This window comes from Oryctolagus cuniculus, chromosome 9 (genome assembly GCF_051225735.1).
Source record: "Oryctolagus cuniculus isolate XC-2025 breed Fujian yellow rabbit chromosome 9, ASM5122573v1, whole genome shotgun sequence".
Taxonomy (NCBI): Eukaryota; Metazoa; Chordata; class Mammalia; order Lagomorpha; family Leporidae; genus Oryctolagus; species Oryctolagus cuniculus.
The window spans coordinates 119770560-119788770 of record NC_142875.1 but is presented as its reverse complement, the minus strand read 5'-3'; the positions used below and the strand labels follow the sequence as shown (position 1 = coordinate 119788770).

General features: G+C 43.3%; 1 protein-coding gene across 8 annotated transcripts in view; it reads left to right on the top strand.

The window, feature by feature from the left end:
• The window catches only part of ST8SIA1 (ST8 alpha-N-acetyl-neuraminide alpha-2,8-sialyltransferase 1), a 172696-nt gene that overhangs the window by 33446 nt on the left and 121039 nt on the right, over window positions 1-18211 (top strand). For 5 of the 8 annotated variants that reach the window (XM_089303929.1, XM_089303932.1, XM_089303927.1 and 2 more), the window contains exon 2: window positions 14593-14737. The exons of the other annotated variants lie outside the window; for them this stretch is intronic. In XM_089303929.1, coding sequence (XP_089160055.1) covers window positions 14593-14737 — 145 coding nt within the window. The remainder of the gene's footprint in view (window positions 1-14592; window positions 14738-18211) is intronic. 8 annotated transcript variants of the gene reach the window in all.

Here is an 18211-nt window from a genome sequence, read left to right as displayed (position 1 = left end):
TGGCCCAAGTACTTGGGCCCTGCACCCCATGGGAGACCAGGATAAGTACCTGGCTCCTGCCATCGGATCAGTGTGGTGCGCTGGCCTCAGCGCGCCGGCCGCGGCAGCCATTGCAGGGTAAACCAATGGCAAAGGAAGACCTTTCTCTCTGTCTCTCTCTCTCACTGTCCACTCTGCCTGTCAAAAAATAAAAAAATAAAAAAAAAAGTCAATAAATTTTGAAATGTTAGTGAAATAATAGATAAAGAAATTAAATAAGTTAAACGTTGGAGAGGATGCTGCCTCCTGGCTTGTAGTTTCCTTGTCCCTCTTGTAAGACTAATAAAATGAGAAGAGTAAACAAATAGGCTAATGGGAGAGGGGACACTGACAGACCTAAGAGATCAATAACATTTGAGGAGAGGAGACGTAGGCGGCCCCGTGATATCTGACAGAGAGCACAGAAATCTGAAACATGAGTGCTTACAGCAGGGAAGTCGCTTCATGCTGCGGAACGCCTGAGGCGCCAAGACTCGGAAGTGAATGTGTTGACCACGCATGTTCACTTGCCACAACTTGCCATTGCTGGAGATGACCCAGAAGCTGTGGACTTGGGACATCAGCCTAAAGCAGGGAATAAGGGGAAAGGCTCTGTACTTCAGGGCAAAACTGCAGCTCCCTTTTAATTTAGCACCCAGGACATGAACAAACCTTACCAAGGTTTTAATCTCACTTAGGCTTAAACCTTACCAAGAAATCCACAGTACTCCTTTCTGGGCCAACTGACTAGTTCAAGACAAGACTGTGGTGGCCAGCACTTGGGGATTCCAAGTGAAGTGGTTGGGACCTGCCAGTGAGCATCTGAGGAAGCCCTGGAAAAGCACCACAGAGCCCTAAACAGCTCCCAGTGGGCTCTGTAGTGCCCCATTTTCCAGTGGAGATGGACAGCTGTGGATCAATCAGAAATATTTCTAGAAGGCCTTTGACATGAAAGACACCAAACCAACTAGTAGAAAAAACAAACCAAAAAAACCCCAGGAAACAGACAATGCAGGAAATAGAAGAAAACTTAACAAGGGGTATAGTTCTGATCTTTCCAAAGAAAATGGATTGCATTCACAAAAATAGGAAGCTATGAAAATAGAACTTTTGAAAGCTAACCAAGGAATTTTTTTATCGTTAAAAATCTGATAATGGAAATTAAAATGTCAATAGAAACATTTGCAAAATAATGTTTAGGAAAACACTACCCAAAAAGGAGGAAGGAAAAATAAAGAGCAGAAAATGAGAGAAAGGTACGATGTTTGGATAAAAGGAATTCTTGAAAAAGAAACATAAAAGAAAAGGAGGTGAAAGTTGTAAAGAAATAATCAAAGGGTGTTTATAGAGCTTAACCTGTTTCCTGGTTGCAAGGGACCACCAAGTGTCCGGTGCAGTGAGTGCAAAAAGATATTATTGAAGGTACTTCACTGAAATCTCAGAGCCCCTAAGTTAGGATTTTAACAAAACTGGGGCCTGTGTTGTGGTACAGTGAGTTACACAAGTGTTCCTGGTGATGCTGACATCCCATACAGCACCTGTTTATGTCCCTGCTGCTGCACTTGTGATTCAGCTCCCTGCTAATGCTCCTGGGAAGGCAGCAGAATATGGCCCAGTCTCCTTGGGCCCCTGTTGCCATGTGGGAGACCCAGATGGATTTCCAAGCTCCTGGCTTTGGCCCTGGCCATTACAGCCATTTGGGGAGTGAACTAGGGATAGAAAAACTCTTTCTCTTTCTTTTCTTTCTGTGTCACTCTGCCTTTCAAATTAAAAAATAAATCTGAAAAAATTCATAAAGAAAAATGAATATAATTAAATGATTAGATATAAAATGATACCTATTTCACAACAGAAATGCTTGAAGTCACAAAACAGTGGATAATGCCTTCAAAATTTGGGGACGGTTCTGTGTAAACTTTTTAGAATTTTATACCCAGCCAAACTAGGAAATGCTTTCAACTTTCACAGGCTCAAGTAGAAGAGTCAGTGTTGTGGTCCAACTGGTTAAGCCACCTCCTGCGACACTAGCATCTCATGTAAGTGTCAGTTCAGGTCCTGGATGCTCCAGTTCTATTCCGGTTCTCTCCTAATGTACCTGGGAAGGCAGCAGAGGCTGGCTTATATGCCTGGGCTCATGCTGCCCACATGGGAGCCAGATGGAGTTCCTGGATCCTGGCTTCTGCATGGCCCATCCCCGGCTGCGGTGGCCATTTGAGGAGTGAACCAGTGGATGGTAGATCTCTCTTTCTCTCTCTCCCTCGTCTCTCTGCCTTTTAAATAAATGGTAATGCTTTAAAACAGAAGAAGGAAATAGATTAGAGGCTGCCCCAGGATGACATTATATACTACAAAGAAAAAGAAAAACAAGCCTTGTTGACTGCCAGAGAGTATCTCAGTCTCTAGAACAATATCTGGCAATACCAAGTGCTCAGTGATTGAATGTTTAAAATTATAAATTTATAAAATTAAAAAATATAGCACACTGATGTTTTTGAAGGAACTATTAATACAGAGGAGCAGGATCATAGTCCCCAGAGCTGAGACTGGGACAATCTTGTAAATTCTGTGTTCACTTCTGAACTTCCTGATGGCTCAGGCCAAAGCCACATGGAATGGGTCAAATTAATTCTCATTGTGAGATAAGTAGAAGCATTGAATTTTATGTAATTAGACACTGGATTTGTGGAGATTGCTAAATGCTCATGCTTATAATTAAGACCCAGATAGATGATAAACATTATTTTCAACTTTAATTTTACTGAAAATTAAATTCTCTTCTTGCAAAGCTTTTTTTTTTTTTTTAATTCACCCTCAATTAAAGCACAGATTTGTAAAGTAACTTGGTGCTGACTCTTCTACAGGGTGGTTCATTCATTCAGAGGCTTTTTGACTTCCACATAGATGATAGTTTCAAAACTTGTTTTAAGGGCAAGATGACCACGAAGATTTTAACCTTGTGTTCCCCAAAACACTTCCATAAACTATTATCTAATGGAATTCTAATAATAGTTTCAAGGCAGTTTCAGGATGTCCTTATAAAGTATTTTCTTCAACTTTTCAGCACATAGTCAGCTAGATAAATTTTTCCAAGATGGCTAATTTTTGTTTGCACTGAAGGATTTTGAGGCATTTTAAGATGAGTCAGCACTTCCCACTTCCTTTCATCATCTCCTGAGATGTTGGGAGGAATTCCTTAGATTGCTCTCCTGTCCCCTGTGTTGTGCAGTCACAGTGACCTTGAACATAAAGAATACATTTCATCAGCAGGACTTGGGCCATCTGCTCCTTGAAAAAGTCTAACAGCTACCCACCACTACACTGTGTGGTCAGTAGGCATTTGACATCATAGTTTTTCTTTGGCAATAGACTCAAACATTTCTGTATTTCTCGTTACAGGCAGTGTTGTTCATCTCCAAGCACCAGGTGTACCACAGTACATTTATCTGGTCACTACGTTTTCAGCCTCTGCTTATCTCATTGAAAAACTAGAAGAGAAAAAATTTCCATTTCATCTCTCAGTTTCCTCCCCTTTGGCAAATTGTTTCTTTATTCACTCTTTGTTAAGTGACTCATTCTCTCTACACTTGTAATGCCTTTATTTTCTCAATGCTTCCAGTTAAAGAAAAATCATCTGTACTTTTGTTTGCATTTTTAAGCCTACGCATCTCCTTAATAGTTGCTGTCAGCTCTCACTACCTCTGCATTCTTCTATCCTGATGGGGTCATTGGTATTCACAAACCAGTTCCAAATTGAGCACGCATGTAGAGAACATAGCAACAAGGTGAGGGATGATGGGTGGGTGAGATGAAAATGCCTAGCTGACTGTTTTCCCAGCAGTCAGCTGAATTGATACACTTGATCTGGACAATAGCTTTATTCACGTCTGAGATTTTATAGAGTGAGAGTTTAAAAATAGTTACTTTTAGGTAATGCAAATAGCTAACTTGCTCGTGATTAGATTTGATACCGAGAAAGGATATAAAGACTGTACCTCATAGGAGGAAATTGAGGTAACACATCTCTTCTTTATCCCAAATGCCCAGTCCTTTAACCATACACTGAATGGGAACTGGATGACAGTCAAAGGTTGTTAACAACCTGAAATGCTGGTTTCCTGTGCTTGGTAAAGAGAGACCCGTATGTTTTAGACAAGCATGTGGCACAGTTAATATTCTGCAGAGAAAATTGAGACACCCTGACTTGTGTTTACACAGAATTCTATCCCGCGAAAATGGGGTCATAACCCAAAGCCAGAATTTTTCTCGGAAAGTAATTTTGACTCTCACTCCAAGAAATACCAGAACTGTGTGCCATGAATCATGAAAGACACAATGATGATCTGGGAAAATTTCAGGACAGATGCTACTGTTAGGTCATGTAGTTAGCAGGCAGTGGAGCTGGGATAGCTCTGCGGAGCTGGGCTCCAGGACTTTACCAAATAAAATAGACCACTTTCTTGACTGTCTTTCTGCTCCATCATTCAGTTTTGCAGCTTAGAAAGAATGTGATGTTTGTCATCTTTCTTCTTTATATTTGCTTTGCTCATCTTTCACAGAAATGACCTCAGATCAGTTGCCAGTATAATAAGAAGGAAAACGTGTGTCCATGTAGAGTTCTGATGTCTAATAAGACAAAATGTCTGGCCTCCCAGTGCTGTTTGGGCCACTCGTGGGCCATGATAGGATAAAGCACCCCTGTTGCATCCCACCCTGCTCTGTGAACTTATATGGAAAAGCAGTGCCTGTAATTTGGAGCATCTGCAACTTGGGCAAGTGCCTGAAATCCAGTGGCATACAAGTGTTCACCTGTGGTCCAGTGGCTCCGATCTGGGCTCTGTTTTTCACTGTTCCCATCATGAGTTCCCAGCTCGCTCTTGGGGCAGATGCACCTGCCCTGTCCCTATATTCCTACCCAGGCCTCCAAAAGTGATTGATTACATATTTACAAACCTAAGTTTTGTGTTTCAGGGCCCTGAAAACATGCTATCTAAATTGGGTCTACAAGGGTATTCCAAAAAGTTCATGGAAGATGTCTACTATGAAAAAAAATGCATGGATTTAAAAGCTTTTTTACATCAAAATAAACATCTTTGAATTCTATTTTCCTGGACCCCTTTGTAGTACCTTTTTTAAGATTTATTTTATTTATTTGAAAGTCAGAGTTACATAAAGAGAGGTAGAGACAGAAAGAGAGGTCTAAAATCCACTGGTTCACTCCCTAGATGGCCGCAACAGCCGGAGCTGCGCTGAACCGAAGCCAGGAGCCAGGAGCTTCTTCTGGGTCTCCCATGTGGGTGCAGGGCCCCAAAGACTTGGGCCATCTTCTGCTTTCCCAGGCCATAGCAGAGAGCTGAATCAGAAGAGGAACAGCCAGGACTAGAACTGGCGCCCATATGGGATGCCAGTTCTTCAGGCCAGGGCTTTAACCCACTGCGCCACAGCGCCGGCCCCTGCAGTACCTTTATATACCTACTTTACTTTTGGTGTGATTGTGTAATGGACTATCCATAAAATTATTTCTATGTTAAAGATAAAACATGTGTAATAGGAAATTTTTCTGTCTTTCAAATCTCTCCATTCTCCAATGGAGGGAAAAATCCAAAAAAAGAGTTTGTATAATGGATTTTCTCATATAATGTTAAGAAATTATGGGTGAATCAAAATTGTAGAGTCTACTTGAGGGAAATTTCTTAGTACGTATAGAAATTGTTCAGTGACAATTTGTTGATTGAATTGTGCTTTCCAAAGGAGCCTTGTCATTCCCAGTTAGCAAAATAGGTGATTCACAAGGGATAATACTGGTACGTTTCTAGTTGTATTGGCCAGTAAGCATAAGTTGAAAATCTGTCTGGACAAATTTATATTCTTGAGTTCAAATAATCTTGTGTTCTTGTCAAATTATAAGACTTTATATACATATATATATATATATTTCTATATATTTTTCTTGACATATTTTTGTTTCAGAAGTTCTCCTTTTAGTTTGCCCTGCCTGTTCCAGAGAGATGCAAAACACACACTGTGCTAACCAACCTTTCTTTGGAACACTTTTCCTTTATTATGTGGTGATTTCAAATGTGAATAAAATGCTGCTAAATACAAGATTATTTGCTGTCTTAAATAGTGGATCAAAGCTGTTTTTTTCTGTGTTTGTAGTTATGGCAAATTATGCAGAAAATTAGTCTTTGAAGAGACTTTGCATTTTGTCTGTAGAAAGCATTATTTCAAGCAATAACCTAATGCCAGTGTTTTCCCTGCCCACTCTTCAAGAGATTTTTATGGAAAAAAAGGATGAAAACAAATCTCTACCCTGTACTGAGTGTGTATTTTGGATGTCTTAGGCCAGTGAGTAAGCCAATGTGGAGGACCATATTGTGAGCAGAAGGTATCATCTTTGCCTAAGGAACATTGCTTCCCTCTCCAGCTACTTGAGTTCCAGAGCATAATAGTGCAATCTTTCGAGCTATATAGATCAGTAAGCAGAACTAGGAGGACTGAAAGTAAGTGTTCACTGAAATTGTTCAGAGCAACTTCTGCGAGTTGTTATTCTAACTCTACAGAATATGTCTGGGAGCAGTCAAGTGATTTGGGACTTGGACTCTTGCTTCAAAATTGATGATTTAAGACAAAGATTTCTTTAAGTTGGTGGGGTGGGTGGATAATGTGGCCCAAGCTCTACCTTCCACAATCTCTATGAGATCTATGATTTAGTTGTTGAGAGTAAGAAATATTTCTGACATCTGTGTGAGTCACCACATTCTTCATTTAAAGAAAAGTCCTTTTATTAAATGCCAAATTTTTTTCATCTATTCTTAAAAGGGTGAACATATGAGTATATTTTGTCATACAAATAGGGACATATTTGAGAGTACAAGGGGGAACTATTAATAATTAATCCCAGAAAGCATTATCAACTAGGATTTTTGTGAGGCAAGTTGAGTATTGAGTAATGTGGTATCTGAGTATTAAGAAAGTGAAATTAATACTGAGACCACATAATATGCCTTGTTCTTTGTATGTACAAAGGCTCCTTAAAGTTCGGGGAAAATGTGTACTTAAAAAAAAAATGGAGTTCAAAAAAATTTTTTTAAAGATTATTTATTGATTTGAGAGGTAGAATTACAGAGCAAGGGAGAGACAGAGAGAAAGGTCTTCCATCTCTTGGTTCACTCCCCAGATGGCTGTAACGGCCAGAGTGGATTTGAAGCCAGGAGCCAGGAGCTTCTTCTGGGTCTCCCTTGTGGGTACAGGCACACAAGCACCTGGGCCATCTTCCACTGCTTTCCCAGGCCATTAGCAGGGAGCTGGATCAGAAGAGGAACATCCGGGACACAAACTGGCACCCATATAGGATGCTGGCACTGCAGGTGGAGGCTTAGCCTACTATGCCACAGCGTTGGCCCCTCAAAATTTTTTTACACCAAAATAAACTTGTCTTTTAATTGTGTTTTTCTGTGAACTTTTGAAAGAGCTCTGGTATCGTCTCAGTTTTAAAGCTATTCTCTGTGCATTCGGAATTGAATCTGAGGCTCTGACATTAACTCGAGGCATCAACACACAGTGGTCTACAAGGAATTTTAGGAATTGGCTCAGGACAGTTCACAATAAGGACTATTGATTTAATAGTCTGGAAGAAATGCATTGGATACACATTTTGGCCAAAGGCCAAATGTTAAAATTTGACATATTTGTGTTCCAGAGGTTCTCCTTTCAGTTTGCCCTGTCTTTTCCAGAGAGATGAAAAAGTCACACTGGACTAACCAACCTTTCTTTCAAACACTTTTCCTTTATTATGTGGTGATTTCAAATGTGAATAAAATGCTGCTAAATACAAGATTATTTGCTGTCTTAATTGGTGGACCAAAGCTATTTTTTTCTGTATTTGTAGTTATGGCAAATTATGCAGAAAATTAGTCTTTGAAAAGACTTTGCATTTTATCTGTAGAAAGCATTATTTCAAACAATAATCTAATGACAGTGTTTTCCCTGCCCACTCTTCAAGAGATTTTTATGGGAAAAAAATGATGAAAACAAATATTTACCCTGTGCTGAGTGTGTATTTTGGATCTCTTATGCCAATGAGTAAGCCAGTATTGTGAACAAATGCCCTAATTCAGATGCTGACCAAAGTCAGATATCAGTAGAATCGGAAGAACACTGGGGAGCCAAGATTGAAACTGAAAATTCATAAACCCTTTTAAAAGTCAGTTTTTGAAAGTTTGACATTATGGTTATGGTGAAGGAAAAATGACTTGTGAGCCTCGTCATCTGGTGGGTTATCCCTGTGGTCCTTGTGCTTGCACGTCTGCGGTCCTGAAATGTGCTTACTGGCCTGGGCTCGTGTTCAGTGCACGGGGTGGGGAAGTTGGGATTCTCTGCTGAGCAAATCTCAGACATCCTGATCTACAGAAAATGTTTGCCAGGCCCACAGCCATAATTTTGACAAGTTTTGTTCTTTAGTCTCCATAAACCAAAGCTATAAGTATTGACTTTGTAAATTGGAATTCTGTTTGGCAAGAACAAACTGTGCATTGAGGTTCTGCTTATTTAACACTGTCCTCTCTTTTCCAATTGGTGATTTAATCCTTTAGAAAATGTCTATGAAGCAGGTTTTTAGTGGGTCAGCCACAATTTCAGGAGATGGGGATACAGCAGTGAACAGAGAAATCCCTTCCCTCACGGTGTTTACAAGGGAACTCCAAGAAGCACATGGAATGTGGAAATAAAAGATAATTCTATCCTGGTGCAAATTTTTAAATCCATTCATAGTCTTTTCATAACACGTTTTCTATGAGCTGCTTGAATACCATTCCTAAGTATGGACTTAAGCAACTTTTGTACCCAAATTATCTTCTAATTACATTTTATGTACTTTCTGAAGTTTGCTCATCTATGCTAGGACTTGGGAAGACAGAGAATAAACAAAACTGTGAATAAGATTAACTAGATAGTATGAAAATAGTGCTAGGTGCCACAGAGAAGACTAAAACTAGCATGAGGGACGTGAGGAATCCTGTTATGTTTGGGACAAAGATGATTCCTCCTGGATATTGTGTTTAGAGTTTTTATTTCTCATGTCACTTTTTCTGGGGATAATTGGACATTTGATTATTAAGTTCTCATAACAAGCTATGAATAGTTCTCACCTAGAACACTTTTTTCCCCAGTGTTTACCTGAAATAAATGAAAAAATAGGTACTTTTTTTAAAGGTTATTTTGTTTAATGTTTTGAATGCTAGTACATCAAAGATTTCAATTACTGTACAATTTTAATCTTGGTTATTCTATATAATATCTAAAACTTTATAAATATTTATAAATATTTCATGGTAGATACTGCAGTATTTGTCCTAAGGTTTTCTTTCAAGCATACACTCTCTTAATATTTTATTTTAAAACAAGATTTATTTGACAGAGAGAAAGAGAGAGATCCATCCACTGTTTCACTCTGCAAATATCTGCAACAGCCAGGGCTGGGTCAGGCTGAAGCCGGAGCCAGAAACGCCAACCAGGTCTCTCATGTGCATGGACTCAAGTACTTGACTGGTTCAAGTACCTAGATAGACTTCCAAGTTCTACCTTAGGCATGGCCCTGCCCTGGCTGTTAGGGGTTTTGGGGTATGAACTCTTGGATGGAAGATCTCTTTGTGTGTAGAGAGGCAGAGAGAGAGAGAGGTGGTCCATCTGCTAGTTCACTCTCCAAATGGCTGCAACAGCCAGAGCTATGCTGATCCAAAGCCAGGATCCAGGAGCTTCTTCATGGTCTCCCACGAGGGTGCAGATGCCCAAGGACTTGGGCCATCTTGAACTGCTTTCCCAGGCCATAGCAGAGAGCTGGCACTGGGACTTGAACCGGTGCCCATATGGGATGCCATCACTGTAGGCAGCAGCTTTACTCACTATGCCACAGCGCCAGCCCCAACTCCCCTCATTTTTAAAAGTAGCCTTAAACCATTCTCAGTGTTTTACATTGCTCATGGCAAATTTTTTTAAACAAGATTTAGTTATTTATGTGAAAGAGAGAGAAAAAGAGAAAGAGAGAGAGAGAAAGAGAAAGATTGATCTTCTATCTGCTGGTTTACTCTCCAAATGGCCACAACATTCAGGCTGAAAGCAAGAGCATGGAACTGCATCTCCCACATAGGTACAGGCACCCAGGTACTTAGGCCAATCTTCCGCTGCTTTCTCAGGCATGTTAGCAGGAAGCTGGGTCAGAAGTGGAGCAGCTGGGACTCCAACTGGAACCCAGATGGGATGCTGATGCTTCAGGCCTGCAGCTTTACCTACTATGCCACAATGCTAGCCCCTTCATGCTCAGTCTTCACTGCTTCTGATCAAGGCGCTTCCTGAGTGGTAAGCCATGCATAATTAATGTAGTGGAGGAGAAAAGGCAGGGGACGTGCTGCTGGTGAGAAGGGATCCTGCTTCCCACAGCTTCTGGTGAGACGAAGGCATCCCTCCTGAGCCCTCTCCCCTGTCTTCCTTCCCACTGAAACCTCTGAAGGTTTCCGTGAGAAACCAACCAAGGTGTCAGAGAGCATGGGAGAAGGCACAGTGTGGCAGGGAGAGGGTGGCTGCCCAGGCCCCAGAGGCCAGCCCAGACCACCAGGTCTCTAAAGCTGTAGGATGTGATGGACATTTAAGGTGCTGCTCGGGACGCCTGCATCCCACAGTGGAGTGCCTGGGTTTGGGGCTTTCTATTCCACCTTTCTAGTAATAGACTCCCTGGGAGGTAGCAGGTGATAGCTCAGGGACTTGGGTCCCTGCCACCTACTTGGGAAACCCAAGTTGAGATCCAGGTTCCTGGCTTCAATCTGCCCAACCCTGAGTTGTGTGTGTGTGTCTCAACCTTTCATAAATAAATAAACAACAAATTAAATAAAGCTGCAGCCTCTCTTGACTAGGTGTAATCACATCAATAATAAGGTTGGGACTGTGGAATAATAGTAGCAACAATACCTAACATATAAGAGCTTTTACCATATACTCTACGTGTGCGTTCTCAGAGAATTGTCACTCATGCAAAAATGGTTACAGAGGCCAGTTCTGGAGCTCAGTAACTTTACCTAGTTACAGAGTTAGTGAGAAGCAGAGTCAGGATTTGAAGTCAGGTCTTTCACTCTACTTGCAGCTCTAATGTTCTATTCTTAGGTGGCTAAAGATGTCCTGGAAGTGGGGCTGGATTTGTGGTGCAGTGGGTTAAGCCACCACTTGCAATGCTAGCATCCCATATGGGCACCAATTCAAGTCCCATTGGACTTGAAATGTTTCCATTTCCAATCCAGCTCCCAGCTGACGTGCCTGGGAAGGCGGCAGAAGATGGCCTACGTGCTTGGGCCCCTGCCACTCATGTAGGAGACTCACATGGAGTTCCAGTCTCCAGTCTTTGGCCTGGCCCAGCCCTGGCATTGTGGTCATTTGAAGAGTGAACCAGCAGATGGAAGATCTCTTTCTCTGTTTCTCCCTTGTTGCTGTGGATTCGTTCTCAGAGGCAGAGTGTGGTGGGGGCAAGAGGCGTGGAGTCACGACACAGACACCAGAAGTCGGGTGAAAGCGGGCTAGAAGCAAGCAGCTCACAGACTCATTTATTTCAACAGCTTATATAGCTGAGGCAGCCAATCTTGTCAAGGGGCGGTTTATGCCCTAACCAATCACAGCCTGTTGCCAGGCAGACTCTGTTGCCAGGTGGGTTCGAAGCCATTCCTGAGTTACTGATGCTCGCTTGCAGCGGTCATTTTGGGATGGCCTTCTCATTCCACCACATTTCCCCCTTTTCATTTATTTTTGAGCAACAGGAGGCATGATCCTTGACCATACCATTGTTGACCCTGTTTCCATGTGGTCTCTTCATGTGGCTGTGCCTGTGTTAGGTTGTCCCCCAGGGGATCTTACCCATCGTTGACTAACCAGCACTCAGAATGGGAGACCACAGGAGTGGTTGCTCAGATGGGGGTAGGAATGAGAAACAATGGTAATCAGGAATGGCATGACCGACACAGGCTGTGGGCCATTCGAGTAGCTGACCAGAGTTAGTGGGGTATAAAACAGTAACGGATGTGGCTGTGGGCAGTTCCTCAGGGCAGGATGATAGGGCAGCAGCTTGACAATCGGTAGCAGGTGCATCCGCTAAGAAGGCGGAATCTCAGTCTTGTTCAGCTGGTTCTGGTTGGCTGTTAGTTGCAGGCTTGATGTTTCTGGCTGGTACCCAAATGGGCTGTCCCGCATTCTCTGGAAAGACACAATATATCCTCGGTCCCTGGTTAGCAGAAGCCTTTTCATGGGCGTTGGAATCCAGGGCCTGAATTCTGTGTCCGCTCTGAGATTAATGGCAAACATGCGGGTGGGATGGGATCTAGCAGCTGCCCTGAGAGCCTGGGGTGCCCGGGGACTGCCACAAATGTGGGGATCCTCACTGGGTGTGGATGGGATAACCTTGCATGGGTTACTGCCTCAAGGTCGTCTAAGTTCATCCCACAGATATCTTGGGGGTGGCTGAGCAGGCATTGCTGCGTTGTCTGCTGTCACGGCATTTTCACTGTTAGAGCTCTCTCTCCCTCAGTTATCCACTGTTGCCTGTGAGGCAGAAGCCTGGAGTGACAGGCTCTTAGCACTCACAGATTCATAATGTTTGGTAATCAGTGTGGGCTTCTGAGAAGGGGGTACCTTTCCCATGTTTGAGCACTTAAGAGCAGCACGCCACGCCAACTCTAGCCAAAGGAAAGACACGCACAGCACTGCTGCCATAACAAAGCAAATTCCTAGCATCTTAGCTGCTGATGGCATTATGTAGTGGGTTCCCTACGTTAGATGGACAGACAGTGGCATATCAGATCGTACGTATGTCCTGTGCTTAGTGGGGAATTTCCTTGATTTGTTAGGTCAAGGCCGTATGCCCACACCATGTTTCTGGAGATCACCTCTCTCAAGTGAGGGAAGATGACTTGGTTCCGAATTCTGGGATGATCTGTCTCTTATGTGAATTTGCCAGGCGAGCCGAAAGTAAAAGGAGGAGCCGAGAAGTGGTGTTATTTCTGGGCAGTGTGTGCCTAACCTGGGGTCACTTTGACCAAGGACAAGGACAAGGAAAGGGGCGTAGAAGGGGGTTCTGTGCTCACCCTCATAGAGCCAAACAGCACACAAAACACCGAGGGGCCTACTTGCCAAAATCAAGGGGGGAACCTTGCCAAGTCCAACACTCTGTCTCTCTCTCAGTCACGTTGGGTGCCAGATGTTGCTGTGGATTCGTTTTGAGAGGAGAAGCGTGGTGGGGGCAAGAGGCGCAGAGTCACCACACAGACCCCGGGAGTCAGGTGAAAGTGGCCAAGAGGCCAGCAGCCCGCGGACTCGTTTATTTCAGTTGGTACAGCAGCTTATATAGCCGAGGCAGCCAATCTGTTCAAGGGGTGGTCTGTGCCCTAACCAATCACAGCCTGTTGCCAGGCAGGCTCCTTTGCCAGGTGGGTTCTGAAGCCATTCCTGAGTAACTGATGCTCGCTTGCCAGCTGCCATCTTGGCACAGCCTTCTCATTCCACCACACTCCCTCTCTCTATAAAGCTGCCTTTCAAATAAAATAAATAAATAAAGATGCAGGAGTGCATTTCATAAGTGGTTTATAGCAGCATTTGTTGTATTTGTCTTCTGAGATGTGGAAGGAGGAGGATGCTTTTACTCATGAAAGCTCAATGAGTAACAGATTTGGGTTCTGACAGATTGTTAATGAGAGGAATATATAAATGAGAGGAGTACATAAAGATTATGTAAAGTAAATGTGCCCAAAGCACAGGAACATGACTGACACTTAATGAGCAAGCAGGAGAGGGGCCTGCAAGCCAGCCCAGGGGTGTGCAATGGTCTGGGAGATGCTGGTGTTATAGGTCCTCAGGGAGCAAGGACAGACTTTCACAACAGTCATGGTGCTCAGCCATGGCAAACCCCACTGAGAGGCCAGACAAAATTCGACCCAAGGAGACCTGTGAGCCTAACAGTGAGCACTTAGCAGGCAGTTTGCTTTTACAGTGCCTGAGATCATAGCACTCATTTCATTGTATTTCTACTCAAAAGGGTTTGCTAGGGGGTTGTGCTCCAGTCTTGTCCTCAGTTTTGTGAAGTTCACCCTCTTTTGGGCCACTGCATTCTCTGTGGCTGGTGTTACGGCCCTTCTCACTGAACGTGACCACTGGTTTGTTAAGAGCAGGACATCAGGTGCATTTCTGCTGCGACTCAGTAGCTCAACTTTCTTCAAAAATTAACTCTCCAGGCCCTTTGTAGACCCAGATGTTTGAATCAGTCAACAAATCTGCAACCAGGATGATTCTTTTTGCCTTTTGACATATTTCAGCTGCACCTGGGAGCTGACGTGTTCTTCTTAAACTTTGTAAAAATCATGAAATATTGCAGCTGTGCTTTGCATGGTTGGGAAAGTGAGTTAGTAGGAGTCGAATCACCCTGGAGACGCTGAAGCGTCTGTGAGCTGGCATGGAGATGAGGCTGCATAGCACTGTGGGAAGGGTAAGTGGATGACTACTGCTCACTTAACCTGCTGTTCTTTTCTCTCTCCCTGTTTTCTCTCCTAGGAAACAAATGGAAGACTGCTGTGACCCCGCCCATCTCTTTGCTATGACTAAAATGAATTCCCCCATGGGGAAGAGCATGTGGTACGACGGGGAGTTTCTGTACTCATTCACCATTGACAATTCCACATATTCTCTCTTCCCCCAGGTTAGTAGAGCGTGTGTTGCCTTTCAGTACAGTTTTTTATATTTCTTGATGTTGTGGCAAGGAGATCATTGAGTTTGCCTAACATCTGGGTATACTTTTCATCATCTTAATTCTCTTTTGTTTAAAATGCTTTTCTATTTGGCATCTTTTGGTGAATATGTCACAGGATGTTTGCATACAAGGATGGAGCTAGGATATTCCTGAGAAGTGGATGTTGGAGAGTTAAGCTTGTCTTACCCCTTCTGATTTGAGTCAGATGAGACTAAAGGAAGCAAGTGGAGAAAGGGCAGGGAATTCTGGTGTTCTTGTGTTTCGAGGTTGGCTGAGGAATGATCTCGAGGATTTGTGAGACTGCAATGTTTTCTTAGAACTGATACCGCTCTCAGGAAGCGGGGACCATATGGTTGGATGTACACTTTTCAGAATTCTTGAATGTGAACCCTGTGGTCAGATGACTCCTCCGAAGTGGAAGAGTGGTGGATGTGGAAAGCAGGAATTCAATTTGACCACTTTTGAAGTGGTCTAAATCAAGCTTTGCTTACTTAATGTTTTACTTCTTGGTTTCCTGAGCATGGAAATAAAGTATTTTACTAAAATATATCTAGGCAGCAAGTAGGGGGACAAGCAAAGTCTCTGTGCTGAGGGAGCCCTAGTTGGCTGGGGTTCAAATTTTAAGTGAGATTGCCATCAAAGACAAATTGAGAAACAAGTCTTGGCCTTTCCAAGTCTTGCAACCACTCCGGATTTGGTCAGCTTAGACAGAAAGGGTCCAGTATCATGGTACAACTCATGGTCAGACTTGGAAAGTACAACTTGACCTCTTATGTATCTTTGTTAGTGGCAAACAAGTCTTTAAAAGGGGGATTCTATAGAGTTGAGGCACAGTGTCTTCTGTATTCAACACGGCCCTCTGTGGAACAGACTAGATTTACTAGCTCATTTGAGATATTAGAGTTTAACATAATATTTTGAGTATAGTAGGAGTATTTAAAATAATAGGAAATAGGGGGTCTAATTCATTGCCGTCATCTGTATGTTCTTCTCTCTCCTCTTCATGTGTACTTAGGAGGCTTCTTAGTGTCAAAGGAAATGACTAAAAGTCATAAATGGAGTTGAATTTTTTCCCCCATCTCTTACTACTAAATTGTCTTGGATAAGTCGCTTCACTCTTTAGAGGGACAGTGCTGTCCCCTGCATAGTGGGTGGAGCAGTCCCTGTCCTGTGGAGCACACAGAACTGCTGTAAAGGCCGGGTTAGATAATGCAGGTCTGTGGGCCTTGTAAACTATAGATGGTTCTCTAGATGTTTGGTGTTCATGTGACACAGCTTCCTATGTTGTATCTTGAGACCGAGCAGTGAAGAATCTAATTGTGTTCTTCAGGATTTAGGCAAGGTAATAAGTCTCCCTGAGGTATGTTTGGAAGAAAAGTATTCCATCTAGGGAATTGGGCACTTTTAATAAGTCATTGAAAGAATGGAAATTTGGGAGGCAGAGGTTGACTGCTGGAATTACTGAGGTCAAGAACTTACTGCCAGAACCGTGCTCTAAGGATAAGGAAGCCCTCTGTCACTCCCCCTCTTCATGGAGGAACGACACAGGACCCTGCCTAGGCTTCATATCCGAGTCACGGCACCATTATGTCGCTCCCCGTCTTCGTGGAGGAACGACACAGGACCCTGCGCTGTTCTTTTGTCTGCTCGGCCCTCCCCGGGTTTGCTGCTGGTTCTTCCCGGGTTGGCTGCCGTCCCTTCCACCTCCGTGGAAGGGCGATTCCCCCTAGCCACTTTCCCCACTTCCGCAGGGGAGCAGCACACCGCCGGCCGGCTCTCTCGGGGGCTGCACAGGTGTTCCCCTTAGATGTTCCCCTTAGATGTTCCTGGTGCATGCCGTCTCTCTCCTCCTTTATAGTCCTCCTCCGCCAATCCTAACTCGGCTGCCCACACGCCGAGTACGCTGCTCTCCTCCAATCAGGAGCAGGATCAGCTCCTGGAGGTCATCACTCAAGTTGGCAAGAGGCAGCTGGGTAGAAGCTGTTTTCTCCTCTCCCAGCGCCATATTGTGGGAGAGCAGATGCATAGAATAAGTCTTAATTCCAGTAACTCAGTCCAGTCCGGGTTGCTCCCCACAGCCCTCAACTGCCATTGCCGTTGTCATGGTCACAATCACCTCGGTGCAATTCTCATCCAAATCTCCTTCTGGTGCAATTGATGGGCAAAGATGAATCTTCGTCTCAAACACTGGTTGCAAATGCATACAGGAGAGGCATAACTATTAAGCTTCAGTAGGCAGCTGGGTAAGCCAATCCACGGGATTTTCTGTGCATAAAAACCGATAGCAACTTGCTATGCAGTGATGTGAGATAAGGAAATGGTTTTCAATAGTTCGGCCAACAGAAAAAAAATGAAAAGAAATTCAAAAGAGGCTTTTTTATAGGTGGGAGCTTTTATTCGTATCAACTGACTTCTATCTCTGTGTTGGAAAATAGATTAAAAGAGTTGATTAAATAAATATAAACGAGCCTCCTATCTTATCTGTCCTTTGCAGCAGTGGGATGGTAGGAAGCATTCCCCTTTTAATGTTTGCAAATGAATTCTGTGCCTCTTTTTGCCAGTGGCAAGCCCAAGCAAACATTCCTGAATAATGAAGAAGAAATCCTTTTTCCCATAGGACACAGGAGTCATTACATTATTGCGTGCACAGTCATTATGAAAGGCTGAACCATTTCAATGGGTAGAATATTTTAAGTTATTTGTGTATTTTTCTGCTGAGATTCTGAATGGACAATATTTATAGAAATTCCAGAAAAAAAGTTTGCATCATAAAAAGGATGATGTACTTCCTTCAGCCCTAACTCCATTAGTGTTCCTTTTTTTTCTTTTTGAAAGACAGAACACAGATGGATGCAGGTAGACCTCTGATTGACTGGTTCACTCTCCAAACACCTATAAGATCTGAAATTGGGCCAGACCAAAGTCAGAACCCCAGAACTGAATTCAGGTCTCCCATGTGGGTGGCAGGGACCCAGGTACTTGGCCTATCACCTGCTACCTCTCAGGGTGCACATGAGCAGGAAGCAGGAATTAGAAGCAGAACTTGAACACAGGTACTCCGCCATGGGATGTAGGCATTGCATGTAGCATCTTCACCCCTGTGCCAAACACCTGCCTTCCTGTGGTTCATTCTTAGTGAGATATTTCCAGTTGGCTATTGGCAGTCTCAGTTGTCAGGTAGCTTTGTGATTCGTTTGTGTCTGCTGTGGGAGGAAACAATGCATGTGGATGACTTACAAGTGCTGGTGACTGGGCTAGGTTTGATACTATCATTGTGAGCAAAGCATCCCTCCTTTAACTAAGTTCCAACAACAATGATCAAGTTCCTTAGTTTCTAACACAAGCAGTACACCTGTGCCATTACACGTTCCCCCAAATACTCAATACGTCAGCTGTCAAGGTTGTTATTCCTTTGTCTCCTTT